The 20,893-nt window shown below is 48.4% G+C and overlaps 1 protein-coding gene across 6 annotated transcripts in view; it reads left to right on the top strand.

Annotated features, from left to right (window-relative positions):
• FOXP1 (forkhead box P1) overlaps nt 1-20,893 on the top strand; it is a 301,896-nt gene that overhangs the window by 179,577 nt on the left and 101,426 nt on the right. For 5 of the 6 annotated variants that reach the window (XM_010718724.2, XM_010718729.3, XM_010718728.3 and 2 more), the window contains one exon: nt 19,296-19,427. In XM_010718724.2, coding sequence (XP_010717026.1) covers nt 19,296-19,427 — 132 coding nt within the window. Of the gene's footprint in view, nt 1-8,759; nt 8,852-19,295; nt 19,428-20,893 lie in introns of those variants that run through there. The other variant, XM_019620219.2, reaches the window with a different exon arrangement.

Below are 20,893 nucleotides of genomic sequence, written 5' to 3'. Positions count from 1 at the left end.
AAATAATGGGCCTAACTTTAAAAGGCACAGTGCTAAGAATAGAGCGTGCTGCAACATGCAGACAGCGAATCCGCCATGAATGTCATGTTTGAAGACAAGAAGAGCTGCAGTTTTCGTTCCTCCTGTGGCTCGCGGTGCCTCGGCGTTCTGCACAGCAGAGACATGGGTGGGTGCAGGCGGGGGCACCTCTGCAGGTCGTGGGGTCGGCAGGCACTGCGCCTGTGTGCACCCACTGCACTGCGGGGCGCTCGTGGTGCATTTCGGTGCTGGAGTGCACTGCAGTGGGGACACAGAGCAGTGTGTGCAGGGACAGGGCCTGGGGCCGTGCTCAGTGCCCAGGAGCCGGCAGAGGAGCGGGAGAGCTGGCACTTGGCTCCGTCCCAGCACTGCCAAGGAGCTGCACGGCAGATTGTTCTGCCTGCATGAGGAGCATGGCAGTGGGAGTAGTGGCTGCGGGCTCCTGCAGAGGGCTGACACGCGAGCGGGGTGGGGTGCCAGCACTTCTCTGCTCCCTCTGGCTCTCAGGTCCCTCTGTCACCCAGCTCCCTGTTTCACAGCAGCCTGATAACACGCCTTGCAAGATTATAGAAAAGTGTAAACCAGGGGTCCTGAAGATTGTTCAGAGGAGTTCCATCTTTAGAATAAATGATTCATGCTGCGCCATACGTATGTGCGTGCCGGCACTGCTGCTCGCTGTGCTGCACTGGCTCTGGAGCTGCAACATCTGAAGTGCAGAGGAGCAGCAAGTGGAGAAAGAAATCCCTGCTTTCCAACAAAGAGCGAGTGCTCCTCTGTTATCTGAGTGGCCACTTTGGCCATCGACAGAACTGTGCGGGTCGCCACGAGGATAGAAGGGAACAACAAAATATTTATTTTTAATCTTCGTTGAATGGCGAACGTTTTGTGCATGTTTATGAGGGTTAAACATTAATAGCAGATGTTGTTAATGAATAGAAGGCTAGAGCCAGCTTCTGAGACCTTTCAGTTCGTACATGAATTTTCTGGTCGATGACAATACTTGTAACACGCCTAATTACGAAGCAGTGTTCTAATCAAGCCTTGAATAACCGAAGAATTTCCCCTCCTCTTTTGCGGTTATTTCAGTGGCACACACACAGATCGCTTCAGTGCCTGCGCTTATTCTTAGTGATTTTTCTTTTCCTAGAACAGCCGCTGAGGTTTCCCCCCGCGCAGCCCATGCCGTGGCGCGGAGCAGCGGTGCTGCCCACCGCCGTGGTGCCGGCCCCGAGGCTGTCCCGCCTCGCCGTGCTTCCAGGTGAAGTACGTGGAAGTGATTATGGGTAATAAATATCTTTTTTTTTAACTTATTGCAGAGGCAGTTTTTCCCCTGTTAATGAGGGTAATTTGACTTGGTTGAAGGATTGCAGTTCTTAAGAATTAATGCAGCAATCCAATTCAAAGATTTAAAGAGATCTAAGATTTTTCACAGGTCGTGTGCTTGTGAATGTGCTCCTATCACATAGCAGCTAATGGACTTGAACAACAGTCTGTCATTTACTGTTACCTCAGTGTATAGCAGCTTTGCCCTTGATAGCAAGTATACTTTCCCAGCGGCGCAGGTTATTTCGGAGCGCGGTATGTGGGTACCACTCTGAGGAGACGGGATCCAATTTCTAACGGCCCTAATTACTGCACAGAGCAAGGTTGCCTTTCTGACTTTCTTAATTAAGCATTCGGATTCTAATCTGCACAATTTGAAGTATTTTATGCCCAAAGAGCCGATTCTTCCTTTTTTTCTAATTTGTCTGTATGCGTGCATGTACATAAGATAATTTCGGTATTGTGTTTTCCCTGTATCAATGTGCAGGGATTAATTACACGAGTACAGAAGTGTTAGGCGTCTATTTCCGTAAGGTCCCATTATTTTTAGGGATGCATTATTACCTTTTTACAGTGTTTTGTAATGACTTATTTGTAAATGCTGTTGGAAATGCTCTAATTTCTTGATCCTATTATGCTCTTGGATATTAAAAATCCTATTTTAAGGTAATTAGAAGGATTCTCTTGTATTTAAATGTGTGTTCTCTAGACAGTGTCACTCTATACTCTGCACACAAGAACCTTTGTTCCTTAATTAGAAAAAGGACTAGAGCTCATTAATTGTGGGTACAAAGTGATGTCTGCTCAAATGGAGAAGCAATAATACAGTTTAAATAATGATTGATCCTACATTTTAAGTCCTGCACTGTTTCGTATCGGTAGTGATAAATAAGCAGTATATAACGCAGTTTCCGAAGCACCGTGGTGAGGTTTTTATTGAAAGATCTCTTTTTGCAAGGATAAACCTCTGTGGGGCACGATAAATAAAGGATGGATGGCACATGCACTGCGCCTGCCATTTCGAAAAGTCAGCATTTGTCACCAGCCGCACCGTCGTGATAGCTGAGATGCGGGGATAACTCCACCCCGTGCTTCACCAAATGAAGTCATGGTGGAAGCTGCGCAGTTAAAAGCAGTTTGGATCTCGGCCTTACAGAGCTTTATCGTGATGAAAAGAATATTTTAATTACTGCTCGCAAACAGGATGAATTATAAATGTTTGAGTGTTTCACAGAGTGTTGCTTTGGAGGCTGGAGACGGGTGTACGTTGTTCTCTGGTTTACCATCTTCTGTCTTGTCCCCTTGAGAGGGACAGAAGTGGGAAGGTGGCCCTGTACCAAAGGCCGGGGGCCATCAAAGCATGCAGCAGAGGCGGTTCCCAAAATCAAGAGCTGGCACTGAGCTTGGTGCTCCTGCTGCCTTCCCAGGAGGGTGGGATGTGGGCTTGAAGCTGAGGTCTTCAGTCACTGCTGGCTTTCCCAAATGTGAGTTGGGAACAGCGTGCCGTTGGGCCCCCGCCTCACCTCCAGGGCTGGATGAAGGGAGAGTAGGTCTGATTTTCCTTATTTCCTAAACCTGGTGAAAAACCACATTAACAAAGCTGAGCATTTCTTGCAGCCAGGATAGGTTGGCTGGAAGCTGAAGTCAGGAAGCTGCTTTTTCCTGCTCGTGGCCTCGCTGATCCTAATGGTGCATGCTGCGGGCAGGGTGCATGTTTCACTCGGAGTCTGTCGGCCCCAGAAAATGAGGGCTTTCGGGGTAACCTTCTGTGCTGCATTCCTCCTGGTAAGAAAGAAAAATAGTTTTTAAAAGATAAAAAACCTGTTCTTCAATTGACTATGCAAAAATCTTATTGCGGTATTTATTCCAAACCTGCACACATAATGTTCAGTCAAGGAGAAAACAGCAAAAAACAGTTGTTGATGGACTTAGCAGAGAACTGGATTAAATAAGCATTAGTCTACTGAAGCTGATTACAGGAATATGAAAATGCAGTATCTTAATGGTACATATTTTCATGTGGCAGCTCAGTTGCCTTTCATTTTGCAGCTAATATGTCTATTCTTATGAGTCATTTACTTCTTTAATTACCTTTTGCAGGCAAGGCACCATGGTATATTAATGTGAATGATTTTTACTGCCAGTTTATCATACAATGCCCCAGAAGTTGAAAGGCGTAATTGACTTGGAAGAGCAGCTCATGAAGGAAACAATATTTAGTTGACAGTTTTCCTTGTACTCTCTGTTGACGTTTATGAGTTTACACTATGCTAAAGGAGTAATAAACACAATTTTCTTTCAATAACAGGAAAGAGTAGCTTTTAAAATACATTTGTGGAAAACAGATTTGTTCATTTCTTGAATAATATAAAATAATGTGTTTCCGGCGATGAGATGTATATAAGATTGTCAATTGAATTAAACCTTGGAAGGTGCATTTACAACCTGCCTTGGAGCGTTAAAAGATATTAGGGTGCATATGAATGGAATCAATTTAATGAATATTTAAATTATACGCAGATTTGGATAAATCACGCTCAGGCCCGCGCGTGAGATTGCTTGGCGGCCTGCTGGTGCCTCCGAGTGCCAAAGTTTCAGGTGGGAATTCCAGGGAAGGAGTCCCCGTTCCTGGAGATGGAGGAGCACTGGCAGAGAGCCCCCAGAAGCCTCGGGGGGGGATTACCGCAGGAGCTGTCTGTAACTTCCCCGAAGCCGGGGGCTCGAGGAGGCTTTAGCATGCAGCCTCGCCATCCGTCAAAGCCCATTTTCCTCTGGAACGCTCCTTTTATTGAATTGACCTTGTCAAATCGCAGATCCTCGTTTCAGGCATCCCCGGGACCACGCACAGGTACGATTAATCATCCCGCCCCTCTTTCATTAATTTAAAGGCACACATCCCCACGGCAGGCTCTCCCTGCGCGGCTCACACAGAGTTAAACTTTTCACAGTTTTCCACGATTGTTTGCAGTTCAGCCCTGCGCAACATAATGAAAGTTTTCGAGCCATCTGTTGTTAAGCTGGCGGTGAGCAAGGCCAGTATATCCAAACAGAGCGCTGGCCTGCTGTAAACCCAACCTGTCAGCTCGGCATAGCTGCGCTGACCCTGCCGGGCGCGGGGCCGCCGCCGTACCAGGCACGGGCTGCGCGCTGCTTCCTCGGGACGGCGCGGGGGGACCCTGTTTACTTTTTCCACTTAGCGTTCCTCCCACTAGCCCTGAGCTGGTTTATACTAAATCTTTAAATTGACACTGTTTTTGCAGCGCCGAGCTTTTTTCTTTCTTTTTCTTTCGTTCTTTTTTTTTTTCTTCCAGGCTGAGGGGAAGACCCCACCGTAGGTGGAATTGCAGCTTTTCAGAGATGAGCTGAGGGGCAGCTGCTTTGTGCGTGTGTGCTGTGTGTTGTCTCTCCATAGCTAAAGGCATGTTCACCAGCATCCCAGCTTGCGCCCAGGCTCCCATTGTTCCCTTTGTTCTGTTATTTAAGGTCGGTCCCTCATTTGATTCTGAGGGCTAGGAGCGGCAGTGAGAGGTAGGATGCAGCACCAGAGCCCGCTGTCCTGCCATGGGCATCCAGATGATATCTGAGCCACATCCAGATGTTTGCGGCAGCCTTCCTCTTCCTGTTGGCCTTCCCTCAGTTGGGTAGTAGGGAGTTTGAAACTTTCTGAGCAAAACAACAGAGATGAGGTGGAAGTGTCCTCTGCTAGCAGGGATGTGAGGCCGGGTGCTGTTCTCCTCTGCTGTTTGTGCTTGATATGCACTGGGCTGGCCACCCCTCCTGTGCCTGTGCTCCTGCTGCTCTTGTTCCTCACGTTTCTTCCATTCTTCCTACAGAAATGCTGGTTTGTTTATTCCTCTTGGTGTGGGAGATGATATATGTCATTTCCCTGCTAATCTTCAGCCAGTGTAAGCTTTACCCCTTCTTAGGAATGGCATCAAAACACAAAGGGCCTGTGCCAGGAAAGTGAGTATCAGCTCTTACCTGTTTTCAGTTTTTGTTTTTTGGACTAGACCAACAGTAAATACCTTCATGCCACCGCTTCTGCCAAAATCACTTTTTCTACTTTGTTTTCTGCACTTCAGCCATGCCTGCCCACCTTCCTTCCCTTCTGGTTCTTGGGAAGCAGGACCGGCTCTCAGTGCCCCCACTGGGGAACGGCTGCGTGGGGCTGACGTGGGCTCAGCCCCTGCCAGGGCCTTTGGGGCAGGGGGAGCGCGGCGTGGGCACACAGTGCTCAATTCAGAATGGAAATGACTGCACTTAGGAGGAAACCCCATCCAGCTCTAATCTGTTTGTAAGGTGACTGACACGTAAAGTGCTTTTTTGTTTTAAGGTAGGAGAAAATGCATTCAGGATAGAGTTTCTGGTATAAATGTCAGGTGTAACGCAGTGCACGCTCACTCGAAAAGTCAAGCAGATAACCTTGGCATTTAGGGCCGTTGCCTTGGATAAAATGAAATTGTATTTTGTTTTTAAAAAGGAGGACTACATTAAGAGGTCACCTATTAGCCGTGTTTTTGCTGGCTGTCTGAAACTGGGCCCTACTGTCTATTAAACTCAAACCACTGTGTAAACATTCCTGTGTTGTTCCTGGTCTCCACAATGGCCGAGGGGATCGGGTTTCACCTGCCTGCACATCTTCAAGCAATTAAAGCAATTAGCTTGAAGCCATTTCACATTCAAGGTCTACTGTGACATTCAAGTCCAGAAGAAGTCTAAGGGAAAAGAAGAAAGGATATGGGAGGGCCGCCTGTGCAGTGCTGTGAGCAGATAACACACGAGGGGCTTCCAGGCCTGCTGCTAAAAATGAGAAAGGACGCACACCCAGTGGGCCTCTAAATTGTACCCGTGTTGGGCTGGGAAAAATTATACCCAACTTATGCACTGGGAAGGCGGGGGAGAAGTGAGGAGGAAGGAGAGAGCAACAGCAGTGCAGTTTTGGGCAGCATTTGTGTGAAATAGCATGGTGTCAGTCTTATTTACCAACGTTTCTCCTGGCACAGAGATCGTACTTTTCTTCTAATTTATGTGAGGATTTCTATTTGGTGTTTACATTGTAGAACTGCCCTTGTTCTGGTTAATGTATCAGTGACAGTGACATTCAGCGCCCAGTTAGGGATTCTAGCAGTACGTCTTGAAAGCTGCTATTTTTTAAAAGGTTGGTGCAGATTAGTGGTGACCTTAAAAGATTAAACTAGTACAGTTTAAAGATAAATAATCAGCCTTTAGCACATTAGATAGCTACATAAGCATGACAGAAGGTGACTTTCTTACAACAGTTTCAGGATCCAGGAAGCATTTGTACATTTGTGACTTGGCTGGGCAGGGAACGGTGTTTTGTAGAAAGCAAGACATGAACTGATTGCAGCACTTCAAATTGGTTAATACAGTTTTAAATCCACAGTTTTCCTGTTGGTTTTATTATGCAGAAGAGGCTAATTTTAAAAGCTCTGCCTGCTGCAGAGGAAGATCTTGCTTTGCTGTCCCGGAGGGTGTTCTTAATCAGAAATATCCGCAGGCTAAATTATAATGTGGAATCCTGCTGCCCTTTAACCTAACACTGCTGCTCGGTCGGTGTTTGTTAACAAACAGCTCTAAGTACAAAATTGTTTGAGAATTACTTTTTCATTATATTTGCTGACTTCAATTAGAATAAGAAGCTTATTTGGGGAAGAAGAATTAAAAATGTATGGGTTTTTTTCTAGAGAAAGTTTCAGCAATTGTTTCCCTGGGAGCATCGTCTTCGGTGCAGAGCTGTAGGCTCTGTGGCACACGTAATTCAATTGAAATGAAATTATCTTCTGAACTGATGGCACACACCAGCAGGAGAGGCAGAGCTTGGGAGCATCCCAGGGCTCAGCACAGTGAGGAGCTGGAGCAGGAGCACATCCCATGGAGATGGGGAGCAGCACAGGCTGGGGGCTGTGTGCCAGGGGTTGTGCTCTGGCTTCCAACAGGGCAGCCCCTGTCCCAGCCCTGTGCTCTTTGGGGGGCACGAGCAGCACAGCGTCCTGGTGATCTTTTGCTTTGAATGACGAGTAATTGCAGTGCGCGCTTGGTAAACTAATTGGTGAGTTAGGGTGGAAGTGCTGAGTCGGTGGAGGTACCCAAACCGCCCCGATTCCTCCTCAGTTTATGTGCAGGAGTGGGAGCACAGCAGGGCGCAGTGAGGAGGTGATGCCTCTGCATGGCAGATCTTTCCCATTTTTTTTCTAGCTTAGTCTTCTGTTTCTATGATCTGCCTTTTGAACTGTTTTTGTGGCTGATCAGTTCCACCTAATATGTCTCTTGATTTCTGCTATTGTAATACTCAGACGACATGCTGTTCTCTTCATTTTTATAAGCTTTAGATGCTCCTGCCTGTCATATTCTGGCGGTTTATCTTCAGCGTCTGGATTTGCTTTCAGACTTGCATGTCTATCAAGCTGCTGTTGCTTTGAATGTGAGATCAAAAGAAGATGAATTCCAGTAAAAAATTTCCTTGTATGAAGAAAAGATTGGGGGCCTATGTAAACATCCCGGTGACAGCTCCCAATGAGTTATTTTAGCAGAGCATTAGCACCCGGAATGACAGACAGTCCGAGACTACACGCTCGGTAACAAATCAGCCCTTCAGCGGCAGCAGCGCGTTGCCACAACAGCAGTTCATTTTCTGAAGGCATCCTGTCCCTCTTTCCTATTGAACATGGCTATTGGGTTGCTCATCGCTGCCCAAACTGCTTTCGAGTGCCCCAGTTGACTCTCGGTGACAATATCTGCGTCGTGTCACCGATATGGCAGACAGAGCTCTGATGGTTGGGTGGGGAGAGGGGTGTTATGCAGCACCGCTAAGTGGGGGAGTTGGTGGTGGGAGGGATGAGGTTGTGGGGGAAGGCCGTGCACATGGGATGGATGCTGGCTGTGCGTCCCAAGCCGAGACAAGTTGCATTTTTTTGGTGATTGTTTATATTTCTGTTCACGCAGTTGGACAAAAAATAGCTCTCGCAGCCCGGGCAGCCTCGTGGGGCGATATTCAGGGAAAGTCAGGATGCTACAGGGTGGGAGAGTCAGCCGTGGCTGAAGCTATGTGCAAACAGCTCTGCCTTTTGCAGAAGTGAGGTGTATGCTTTGCTGCCGTTTGGTCTGGCTGGGGGCGTAATTAGTTCTGCATGTTTCTGCTTAAGGATGGGGGTTTCGTAGGCAGGGTTGCTCTGTCTCTGTGTGTTGCTCAGTGTTACGGCCAGCTCCAACATTACCTGCTAACTCCGACCGGACCCTCGGCCTTGCAGGCAAAGAATTAGTGCAGGAATTCTTGTGGTTTCTTTGTCATTTAATAAAAGCAGACGCTGCTACTGTGGAGGCAAAGCCTCCTGCGGAGGGCAGAGCTCCAGCGCCTTCTCCCTGCAGCCTGCGCTCGGCTGCACGGCACTTCCTGTTTATTCAAACATCTTTTTGCCATTCTTCAGCCCCCGCTGCACAGAAACAGCCAGAACGCATCTCCAGCGCAAGGACAGAAATCTGAAGGCAGACAGTAAGAGCTTACTCTGTTCAACTCCTCATTCTCCCTGCGAGCGCTGAGCGCAGCAGCGCACGGCCGGGCTGAACTTTGCCATCCCCACCGCAGCAGGAGGGGAATGGCTGGGGTTACTGCTGGGAGCGGGGTCCAGTGCTGGCAGAAGGGAGGGTGTCCGGCACGGGTTGGGAGCCCTGTGAGCACGGCTGCCTTCAGGTGCCACCAAGCAGCCCGCTGTCACTGTCCCCGCTGCGGTGGCTTCTCTGCATGTTTGTACAAGTGGACAAAAAAAAAAAAAAAGTCAACAAAGCAGATGCGGCTGTTTGGCTGCTGGGGAGGAAGAGAGGTGTGAGCCCACAGAGCCTTGTTTTGTTTTCCTCAACTTGTTTGCATCTGGCAGTGCTCGCAAACCAGCCTCACTAATATTTGTACCAATTTCATGCTAATAAAAGTCAGGCTGCTGAAACAAGCGTGGCTATTATCTCGTTCCTATTACTATTGTTTAGACCTGTGGTGCTATAGCGGGAGAGGGGAAGCACACTCACACTGGGGAATGGCTGTTAATTTCCCTTGTGAGGGATGTGCTGCAGTTGTCCAGTGTTTTTGGGCTCCGAGGACAGCAGAGGTCCTCCTGCTAACCCGTGTTGCAACACGTCTGCTTGTTGTTCTCCTCTCTGTTCAAACAACTTAAAAAGCCACAACTTAAAAAGCTGATATTTCAGGGTTGTTTCTCTCAGAGCCCACCAGGATGGCAGGCAGCTTCTTGGGGAGCATTCTGTGCCACAGACCGAGAGAGGAGGGGTGCGAGTGGCTGCCCCATGGGACACCCTGTCCTGCTGGGGCTGGCCCTGCCTCTCCCAGCTCTTAGCACAGTTTCACATTTTAAACTGTAAAACCCCATCTTCCTCGAAAAGGGAGTGAGGGAGAGAGAAATCCAGCTGTGTGAGCAGCCAAACCGCAAGTACAACAAACATATTTTTAAAATATATTGCTAGTCTGGCTTTTTAATGTTCAGAAGTTGTTCTACTTTGCAGGAAAAAAAAATGGTGTTTGCAACTGCCTTAAGGACAATTTGTTTAACAGTAGGAGTAATTGCATGGGGAAAATGGAAAGAGTGACTGAAGTTATTTACTCAGATGTTAGTGTAGGTGTGGGGCAGAGAACTCGCTGTGGGAACAGTGGGCTGCTTTTCTTGGTATCTCAGTCTATTTGATGACCATCAAATTTCCCAGCTCACTGGTTTTGTTTTTTCTGGATGGCATGTTTGATTATTTATCAGAAGGGAAAGGGAGTAGCTGAAGCAAATAAACATGTGACCGAGCTGTGTTTTGTTTTCCACTCAGAAGGCCGTGCCCTTTAACAGATACACAGAAAATAATAAACGTATTGTTTTATGATAAAAGGAAATTATGTGTGTCATTTTCTTTAGCGAGGCCATTAACCCCTTGTGCTCAGTGGTCTCCACCTTCTGGAAGCTTATTAGGTTTGCAGCTGGGAATTAAACGCACTTAAAAATCCCTCTTGTGTGGAATGTTTCCATGGATTACTGCCTCAGCCCTCTGGATTTGCTGGATTTATTACGTAGCCGCCTCTGCCTCAGCACATCCACAGCCCTCTGAGCCGCACTTTGGGTAGCAGGGCGCTGGTTCCTGAGGGCACTCCGAGCACTGCTGGGGTCCTTCTTCCACCGCTGCGTCTGTGCAGGAGGAGCTGCTGCTGCCTTTAGGCCGTTATGGACCGTGTTGTTTGATGCGATTCTTTTCTAAATGCCGGCTGTGTAGCACATAGCGTGTAGGTTTCCCGTGTAATGCCAGCTTGGGACGACGCTCATTCTCGTCCCTGAATCACTGTCAGGAAGTAAATACAGGTTGCTCATCTCTGGGAAGTGACTTGTGTGCTTTAGCTGCTTTTACGGGATTAAAAGAAACAAGTTAAGACTGTCATGCACATGAAAGGAAACTGAGCTGGGTTTGTTTCGCCTTGTGCAGGTAGGTAGAAGTGTAATAGGCCGACTGCCTTCAAACCTGCCTTTGTGCATCACCAGGGGCTTTGCTTTGAGGGAGGGAGAAATGGCAGTGCAGCTACCAGGGAGAGGAAGGGCCTGTAAAATGAGGACCTGAAACTTGCATGTGACGTGAGGAAAAAGAGGAAATAAGCAGCTAGGGGCCAGGTGATGCGGCTGGGGACCAGGAGGTATGGCCAGCTGCCCCCGTGTCCCAGAAGTAATTTTGGGGACCAGAATGGAGCTGCAGCCTCCTGGGGATGAGGGACCCAAGGGCCGAAGGATGGCTGTGTCCCCATGGTAGCCCTGGGCTGCAGGAGATGAGGGGAGAGAGGTACGGCTCTGTCTGCAGGGGAAAGCTTCCTCCTGACCCACAGCATTGAAGGGTTGGCATGTACCCTGAAGCATCAACATTTGTACCCTGGTTTATATTTTTATCTCTCCAAAGGTAGCTGTAAATGCTCTCATTACTATCTGTACAAGCGTCTAATCCTCTCTTTGCATCCTCCCCAGGCTCCTGGCACTGGTGATATCTTGTGACAGTAAGTTCCAGAGGGTAATTATGAGTTGTGTATTAAGAAAGGAAAAAAAAATCCCTTTATCTGTTCTAATTTTTTGTTGTTGTTGTTGTTGCTTCCTGATTTGGTTGAACATCCCCTTTCTCTTGCATTATGAGAAATGGCAACCAGCTCCAGATGTACCTTCTCAGGCCAAGTCACAATTTGTGTACTTTTATCATCTCCCCTCTTACTCATCTCCCGCTAAACTAAACACTCCCACCGTTATCAATCTTCCCTCCTATCTGCTGAGGCCTCTAATCACTTTTGTCGCCTCTTTCTGAGCTTTGCCTGTTTTTTTGCCCTACCACAGCCTTTAAAACAAGGCTCGGAGGAGCTGCCCTGAGTCAGGCAGCAGCACGCGCTGAAGCCCCGCGGTGTGACTTGCAGCACTGGTTCCCCACGTTGGGGCTGTCCCAGCACCGTGTTTCCTTCGCTCCGCCAGCAGCGGTGATGAGCCGCAGTGACGGGCTGTGTTGGTGAGCACAGGTTTGTCACAGGATGTTTTGGAAAACAAGCTTCGGCTGTGTGCCTTCTTTTGTTGACTGCACGGGGAAGCGTGCGAGCAGCTGTATGCAATGTACTATTTATGTTGTAGCAACAGAAAGGCACTCTTGCTTCTCCCCCCCACCTTACCCTCTTCCCTATTAAAAAATATGAGAACTTCCCGTGCTTTTGACATCCAAGAAAAACGCTGCTCAGCAGTGAATAGTCCTCCAAATATTCAAAGGTCTGGTTCACTTTTGGATAAACACAGTAGTTCAGAATCTGATCTCGAGCCTACAGAAACGAGCTGGAAATCCCATAAGATTTTTTTCATCGCTCAGACATAGTTCAGTTCTGGTTCAGTTTGTGCTGGGAGCCAAGATTTGTATCCTTTCTCATTTTACCAGGATGTGTTGGCCCATCCCTCCTTTCTTGCTGGTACAGACCGCTACATGCTGTGAATCTTGACATGCCAAAATAAAGAGAGCCATTTTTAATGTTTGGGAACTTTTTGCCAGATGCTTTTAAAATGGCTTTGATGAGTCTTGACTGTGACTCTTTAGAAGAGGAGACAGAAGGTGTTTTTACAGTACAACCGCCTGAGGGTTTCATTTGTGCCTCAAGAATGGGATTTTTGTAGCCTTTGTCATTGCTGTGGCTGGTTGGGGGCTCACACGTTTTGGGTGCCTGCAGAATTTGACCTCTCCTTCTGCTCTGTTGCAGTCTGTTCCCTTCTCTCCCACTCACGTCCCGTGATATTTGAATAAAAGACCTTGACCACCTTTCCCCCCAGGTTGCTGGAATCCGTGGTTAAGGTATCAAGTTAAAATCATGTTTGGAGATGAATCCATTCTTTCCTTCTGTGTGAGGCAGGTCCCTGCCACTAAGCAGAGCCCTGCCAACCTTGGGGATGGGATGGGAGCACTCAATCTGCTTGTCCTCTGTTGGAGTAACCTCATTACCCCTGGGGATGGAGGTGGGCACAGGCAGCTCCATCAGAGAGGTTTGAAACAAAGTGTTTCCAGTGCCTTTTTCTGGAGGGAATCTCCATAGCCGATAGCCAGGGTCTATTCCAGAGGAAAGAAGCTAAGTCTGCTGAAGAAAAAAGCCTCATCTTCTTTCCTTATGACTGAACTATTCTAGGAGATGCTTCAGCACGAGGCATGCTGCCAGCTCCCTTGCTCTAAGGCTGACCCCTGTCACTTCAGGGACAGGATGTGAGTCGGGGTTTGTACACGTGGTCCTCCAGGTCCCTTCTCTTTTTCCAGCATGGGAATCACCCATTAGTCACTTGGCTAAGCGTAGTGTCTGAGCAGAGCCTTGGGGGCCGGCAGATCGCTGTGTTCGAGCGCAGGCTTGCTGCTGCAGCTCTGCTGGCTGAGGAGCTGGCTGGTGGCCCCTTGCTGGGAGCCAGACTTGCAGAGCTGTGGCTGAGTGGGGCTGCAGGAGCCCCCAGAATCCTTCTGTGGCACCTTGCAGGGCAGACCGGGGTTTGGGTCTTCAGCTCTTCCCCACCACGGTGCTGGGGAGCGCTGCTGGGGCTCTCGGCCTCTGCTTGTTGTGGTGCGTGGCACTGAGGGCCAGGATGGGGGTACAGGGAAGCAGTACATAGCGGCTCGCTTCCCAGTTCTGGAGGAAGATGAAGGGGCTGGGTACGAATGTCAGGGGGAATAAGTGCTGCAAGAACATCTGCTTCTCTCTTTTGCATCTTCTACATTTCATTCCTCCTCTTCGTTTTGGTTCCTTTCCTATCCTCTCTAGTCGGTTGTTCTCACCTCCCCCTGTTCTGTTCCTCCCAGAGGAACAGCACTACCCACTGCTGTCGCTTTGCACTATTTCTTTTTTTTTTTTCTTTCCCTTTTGCCTACTGCTCCGCTCCTCGCCGTTTCCACACATTGCTGGGCTCAGGCTGTCGGAGCAGAACTGCAGCAGGGCTCCCCTCCAACGTGCGAGTTCCCTCTGCGCGCCCGCCTCCTCCCAGCGCTCCCCTACATCTGCTGCTCCCAGAGAGGAGGTGTCGCGGAGGGGAGCAGAGGAGGCAGGAGTGGGAGAGACACGAGGCAGCTCCGAGCCTCACTGCATCCGGGCGTCGGAGCTTGCGAGCTGCGTCTTGCTGCTCCGCTCGGAGCAGCTGCAGAGCGAGCGGGGTGTGAGGACAGATGGGAGCTGAGAAGGAAGAGAAAGTGCTGGCTGAGCCTAAATTGCCCCTCGTCCCGCTCTGGAGAAACAAAGGTACTCGTCTTGCTCAGTGGCAGCGAGGAGCCCTTCGGTTTCAGCTGTGCCGGTGCTGGGAGGCCGTTAGCTGCCACACTGGCCGTCCCTGTGTGCCTCAAGCCGCTGGGAAAATTGGGAAAAACCAATGGTGGGAATGTGGCGTGCCTGGGGATGTGGAGCCGGGCTCCTCCAGTGATCCCGGCTGCGTAAGGGTGCGGCCGGGCGTTGTTCTGGGAGGGCAGTAGGAGCACCTCGCTTCTGCAGCCTGGAGTGAGGTGCCAGCACATTTTTTCCAAGGGTAGTTTTTGCCCTTCGAATATCTTCTGTCTCATCTCCCTCTTCTTGTTGTGTTGTGTTTTGTGTTCTAATGACCATAACTGAAATAATGATTATGTTGGCTGGCGAGCAACTTCGCAGATTTATTGCTTAGACACTTCAGATGGCCGTGGGACCGGCTCTGATTTCTGGGAACGCTTCCTTCCTTCTTTCTCAAGTTGCTCTCCTGATGGGCAGCTTTGTCCACCTGGAAAGGCCCAAAATCCTTAGGAATCTGGAAAAACACATGGGATTTCATTTTATGCCCTCCCTGCAACTTCTTTGTGCATGGTTCCTCATTGCAGAGGCAGCCAAGCACCCTGGGATGCAGCAGGGTATGGCAGACACAGCTTCTGCTGGGTGCTCATCTCCTGGTTGCCTTGCACCAATGCGTACTCCTCTCCTCGTGTCCTCTGTTTCCCTGCCGTGGCCAGAGCAGCCTTCCCATGCACAGGTGCAGGAACAAGCTTCTCCTCCCACTGGAGTTGCTCCCTCATAGCTGTAGGTCTTCTTAATTCATTAAGAGCTGATTGATGTTATTATCAACTCCAGCAGATGGAAAGGGAGGAGCTTGAAGTCTTCTTCCTCAATAGGCTGATGGAAAAACAGTTTGGAAGTCACTGCCTTGTTGTACTGGCTCCAGCGGTGGAACAAGTTAGCAACAGGCTCCATAGGACTGGATCTTGTTACTGTTTTCCTTATGTACTAATACAGTAAGCAAGTGTATGGCTTTTTAGCAATACTTCTATTTCTGAAGTTCTACTCCCTTTTTCCACTGTATTTCCCTGTCCCAGCTCCCATCCTCAATCAGGACTTTCCGGTCAGTTGAAGGCAGAGGCAGCGCTGCATTCTTACTTGTGGAGCAAAACTTCCCTTAAGAGGATGGTGAAACAGAAAGATTGAATTGCTTGCGTGAAAATGTCAAATTACACCAGTAACTTCAGTGATAACAGTGCCGGATGTTCTGGGCAAACAACAGCTGGGCAAACAAGTCGCGTTCTCATCTATCTTGCAATAAAATTGTCTTGGTCATCTCAGGCGTGCACTTTGTTTTTCCCTAATGCTTCAATAGCTGGCAAACAGGAAAGGACTGCCACTGCCCTGAGCATAGGGAGAGAGGGTCCAGGGGGGCTTTCTGCCTCAGTACTGCTGCGACTCAGATCTGTGGCATCGTTCAGTGTGTCCGGATTCACCTCATAGTGAGTTTGGTGCTAACATTTTACCCGAGTTAGGTGGCCGCCAACGTTTGCTCCCAGATACCATTCCAAGTTTGTGTAACGTCTCTGAAATGCAACATTTCAACTGCCTTCTTACTGTTCTGTTTTACGCAAGAAAATCTCCTTATCTCTCGGTGATTTCCAGCGGATAAGAAATCAGCTCAGGACTTGCGCCGTATCTTGCATTTAGGCGTAGCACAGAGCAGAATCAAGATGACTCGGTTGGTAGCGAGCCTTTTACTGAAGTCATCTTTTGAAATCTGTGTTGATAGCTACCCCAAATTGTTTGCGTCTTACAGTTAAACAAGAATTGTGGCACTTAGGAGATGCGCTTGTTAGGGGACGCTTTTCTTTCCCTTTCTTTGCTAAGTGGAGAGATTTTCTGTTTGCTGTGCGGAGGGGAGGATGATTGCCAAAGCAGTGTAGTAGTATCTGCTGGAGGCTGGGATTGCTGCTTGGGTGTACTTGCTCAGGGAGCTTGGGTGGCATCGGGTGCTCTTGATGTCCCTACCTGCTGGCTGCTAGCGAGCGCAGTGTTGCACCAGTTGGGGCTGATTTACTGCAGCCCCAGCACTTGTTCACTTGTGGAAGTGCACGCATGTCGTGTAGATTTAGGCGGTAGCTATGGCAGTCGGGAGGAATGCATGAGAAGAGCTTGGAGATGTCAGAGCACCCGCTCGCAAGGAAAGGACCACATTAGTAGAGCTGCTGGCTAGCGGTAAATAGTCCTGGCACCCTTGTTTCGGGACTTGGCAGCAGCAGGAGTTGAACCGAGTCCAGCTTTACTCTCTACTGCCTGTTCACTAAGTTGAGGACAAGGCAGATGATTAAGGAAATGTGGGGAAACTGCTACAGAAGCTTTTGGAAAGATAAGAGACTTCGGTCTCCATGTCTGACAGTCTGGCACTTTTCGCTAGCATTGAATTCACATGCAAATCAAACGCAACATCTACTCCCACAGGAAGCTTTATTAATGTACAGGCCTGCTCGTGAATCTCTGTGCTGATGAGAGTTGTGGGACCGACTTTATCGTCGAATTGATTTCCCTCTGCATCATCATTGGTGTTCTGTGTGGCTGAGCAGTTTTCTGAACAGGGCTAGCTGTCCTTCACACATCCCATTGTGTGCAAGGGGTGTGGATGAGGCTTCGAAGGGATGGAGTAGGTGTTCTTGTTGCAAGATGAGAAGGAGTGAGCAGTGAAATCCAGAAAGGATAAGTGAGTTGGGATCCCACCATAGACACAGTAGTTTGACACAGATGTTTGGTGAGAATGAGATCTGAGCTGCAAACAACCTTCCACATCTTAAACCCAAGCTCGTCACAAGCTTAGCTTTTATTGCTGCCGCTTATTTATGAACAGAAGAGCAGCATCTTGAGAGAAAAGCTGAGGGAAATGCTGTTTCAAGCCACAATCTGCCAAGCTGTGCACTCACCTACACCTCTGTCATCCTGCCTTTGCTGCTCGTGTCCATCCACACCGCTCCTCACAGCTGCCTCATCTGTCCCTGAATGGTGCATGGCTGTGCGGGTGCAACAGGAGCGGGGCAGAGCACTGAGTGCTCCCCCAGTTCCCCACCGGCGGGCAGAGATCTGTGCCGGCCTGGCCACTCCAGCAGAAAGCAGGCATTTCTTGCACGGCTACTCGTTTCTGGGAATCTTCAAACATTTCTGGCAGCCAATTTTAGTTGTGCAACCTCTCAGCTGCCAGAACGGATAGAATATGATCATATCACATGAAATGCATGCAGGGTCTGCTATAGCAACTGTATTTCAAAGAGACAACACATATGGTGGCTGGTTCTTTTTGGAATAATATCTATAAGTTGATGATGTTTTATTCAAAAAGGCTGTAGCTTGAAAGGTTACGGATGTTCTGATTGTTTAGTGTATGATTAAAGAAAGGCTTCCGTGGTTTTTTTGGCCTGTTGAATCCAATTACTGGGAAGTAGAATGATCATTTGATTGCACATTTACCTGGAATTATTCTTCTGCAGAGCCAGTCTTAATAATATATAATAACATGTTGCGTTTGTGTGGTATAGAGCTTCTTGTCTGAGCAACTCAGAGTGCTTTACAAGTATTCATTAATTAAATAAGCCATACAACACCCCTGTTAAGTAGGTGAGTATTTGTTGCCCATCCCTTTACATTTTGTAGCATTTTTTTCCTGCCCACCCTTGAAGCTGCCTTAACAGCTAAATAAGCCAATTCAATAAAAATTGCGTTTTTTAACGGCACTTAGCACTTTCAGCATAAAGTCTTCCTTGGCTGCCTTTTATTGCACCATGTTTGAGGTGCTGCGGGTGCACGAAGCATCAGCTGCCCACCTGGAAACGCCAAGTCCGATTTCAGCTTCTGCAAGCCAGGCTCTGTTGGGAAGAGTCTTTCTGATCCAGTGGAGACTTGTCGTTATGCTGGGACAGACAGTGTAGCTGAGTGTGATGAGGTCTCTTCCCCAGCTCCCTGCCATTGTCAGTGCTCTGGCAGCACAGCTCCGGGTGCCACGTCCCATCAGAAGCCAGGCTGCGCTGCGGGATGGCGGCTCCAGGCCTGCAGGCCCTGCAGTGTGCGCCTCATCCTCAGGGCCACGCTGTGCTCCACATGGCCATGGAGCACTTGGCAGCTTGGAGATGCATGAAGCATATCTGACTCCTTAATTAAATAGGTATTAATTAAATCACTCGGAGAGCGTACACAGTAGGAGTGGGGAAGGCTTTTTCCCTCCTTCCATGTAGGCATCTTGCACAGGGACTATTTTTCTTGTTTTACATTAATGAAGTCTTCAGCCTTCCCACTTTTCCACCTACGCATGTACTGAACGTCTCCAAGGAGACCAAGGAAGCCCGCGTCCGGCTGGTGGAGCCTGCAGGAGCCAAGGGCTGCCATCTCACAGCTGAGCCTTGGCCGGGCCACAGCCAAGGGGTCAGCCTCATCTTTTGGTCATTTGGACCAGTGCAGAAGAGGATGTACTTGCTCCTTTTCCTGCTTTCCCTCCTGCTGTTTTTACCCCACCTGATGAGGAACTTGGGCCTCACAGAGCAGCTGGCTCCTGTGCTTGGCACTGCTTTTCTCTCCCTTTGTGAGGAACTGTGCAGAGATCTACCACTGAGTGATGCACTGCTGGTACTTTTGGTTACTGTGTCCTCATCCCTCCATCGCGTAACACTGCAGCGTCCCTTTGCTGCTCTCCCACAGGCCTCCTGCCATAGCTTTCTAGAAACTTCTCTGCCTTCCTGTGCTGCTCAGGAGAGCAGGTGGTGATACGTGCCCTTCTGTAAACCTGCCCTGAACCCTGCAGAAGAGGAGCATGAAAGCCATTAGCACACAGGGCTGCTAGGGAGCACACAGGGCTGTGAGCTGCTCCAGGAGCAGGGTGTCAGTAACCCAGTGGTGTCACTGCGGGGACTTCTGGGGTTACTCCTAGTACCCACACAGAAGCTGAACTTGAGATGCTGCTGTTCTTCTCCGTGGTCAAAATGGGAGATGCATTGGGTGGATGTCACCTTGTTGTGTTGAGATGTTTTCAATGCTGCAGTGTTTCCTGGGTGGATGTGCTTTGGGACTGTTGTGGTGCCCAGTGACTCAAAGGGTGTCTTGACCAAATGCTGTGCCTGTAACTGCCCACCTCTTCTCTGCTGCAAACTCAGTTTTCAAAACTCTTTCCTCACAGGCTCTCCAGGTAGCACGGCAACTTCTACTACAACAGCAGCAGCAGCAGCAACAGCAGCAACAACAGCAGCAGCAGCAGCAAGTTAGTGGATTAAAGTCTCCGAAGAGGAATGACAAACAGCCGGCCCTGCAGGTAAGGCAGCCTTTGTGCTTTGTGGGGGGCTCCTGTGAGTGGAAGCTGAGTGGATGCTTTCACTGTGAGTGCTGGCATGAGACTTTCAGGAGCATCTGGTTTTGAACCAGTTTCCTCCAGGGGAAGTGACAGCAGCTGTGGCTCACGTATGTGGGAGCAGCTAGATGCTCTTGAAAATCCCACCCATGATGTCTTTACAGATCTGCAGTGTGTACTCCTAGTGTCTAGTAGGGGTGGATTATTACAAAATGGAATAGCTTTTGTTACAGTGTCAGTTCGCATAGGAGATTTGCGTTAACATTTCTGTTTGATTGCTTTTCAGTTTGTAGTCTGTGTTCGCTCAAACTGTTGATTTGCTGTGTCAAGGATATTGGGAAAATGTTAGGATATCATATCATCAGTGTGGTTTTTTTCCCTTTTATTTTCTGCTGATTTATGGACATCTTCATGAGCAAAATCTGAATATTACCAGGCTTTGCGCTGTTATGAATTCAGAAAGCTAAAACCAATACAGCACTCCCAAACAGAAGATGTATGCACACATACGCGGCTTTGGAGTGCATTCTGCTAGTCTTGTGGGATAAATCATAGGAGTTAAAGACAAAAAAGACCTATTAGGTCATGTATCATATTTTCCTTTTTTTGCTATTCTCGTGTTAGAAATCCCAAGTGGTGGTGGGACCGCTATTATTTTCCTTCGGATGGTTTTCCATAACAAAGCACGCACTCAGGAACTTTCCACTTTAATTCCGTCCTCTTGCTCCAAGTAATACTGCTTGTATAAATACTGAGTCAGTCCCTTGCCTTGCCTCGTGTTCACACTCCTCAAACATCTGAGATACTAACATGTACTTGCCAGTTTTGGCAAATTATATGTATCTAGATCTTTATGTTTCGTAAACCGGCACTTGTAGACCCTTGACCACTTCTCTGGCTTGCAGCTGGTTATTGCGTTTATTATTGCTCTCTTTGCAAATGCAGTGTGTCACTGTGCTTTTGATAATAAGTTACTGAATACAGCAGCTCAGTTGTAGTCATACAAAACCCTGTAGCTGGGACATTTATCTTATCTTGCTGTTCTATATCTGATGCTTCAGCCTCTGTAGCCCCAAATTCTTTCCGAATGTTTTTTTCAGTTGTTGTCATAGCACATTGTCAAACTCGTGTCTGTTTTGCTCCTTCTAATTTTTTTTTAGTTTGATATACTATCACCATGAGTTCCCTGACAGCATTGCTGCTTCTCTTGCCTTGTATATGTGCTTCAGATTATTTTCCTCCAAAAATACAGATCCTAGTCTCTTTAAATATGTAGTAGAAGGTGGAAGGTAGAGCTGGAGTCACTAAAGGCCTTGACATTCAAGCTAGAAGACCCAGTCCTGTAGTCCTTACCTGAATAAAGCTCATCGTGACTTAAGGGAGGTTTTGCCTGAGCAAGGATTATCTATTAACTGCAGCCCTTGGTCCAG

The sequence above is a fragment of the Meleagris gallopavo genome, chromosome 14 (assembly GCF_000146605.3).
Source record: "Meleagris gallopavo isolate NT-WF06-2002-E0010 breed Aviagen turkey brand Nicholas breeding stock chromosome 14, Turkey_5.1, whole genome shotgun sequence".
Taxonomy (NCBI): Eukaryota; Metazoa; Chordata; class Aves; order Galliformes; family Phasianidae; genus Meleagris; species Meleagris gallopavo.
Note: the sequence above shows the minus strand (reverse complement) of the source record. Positions and strands in the feature narration are given on the sequence as shown.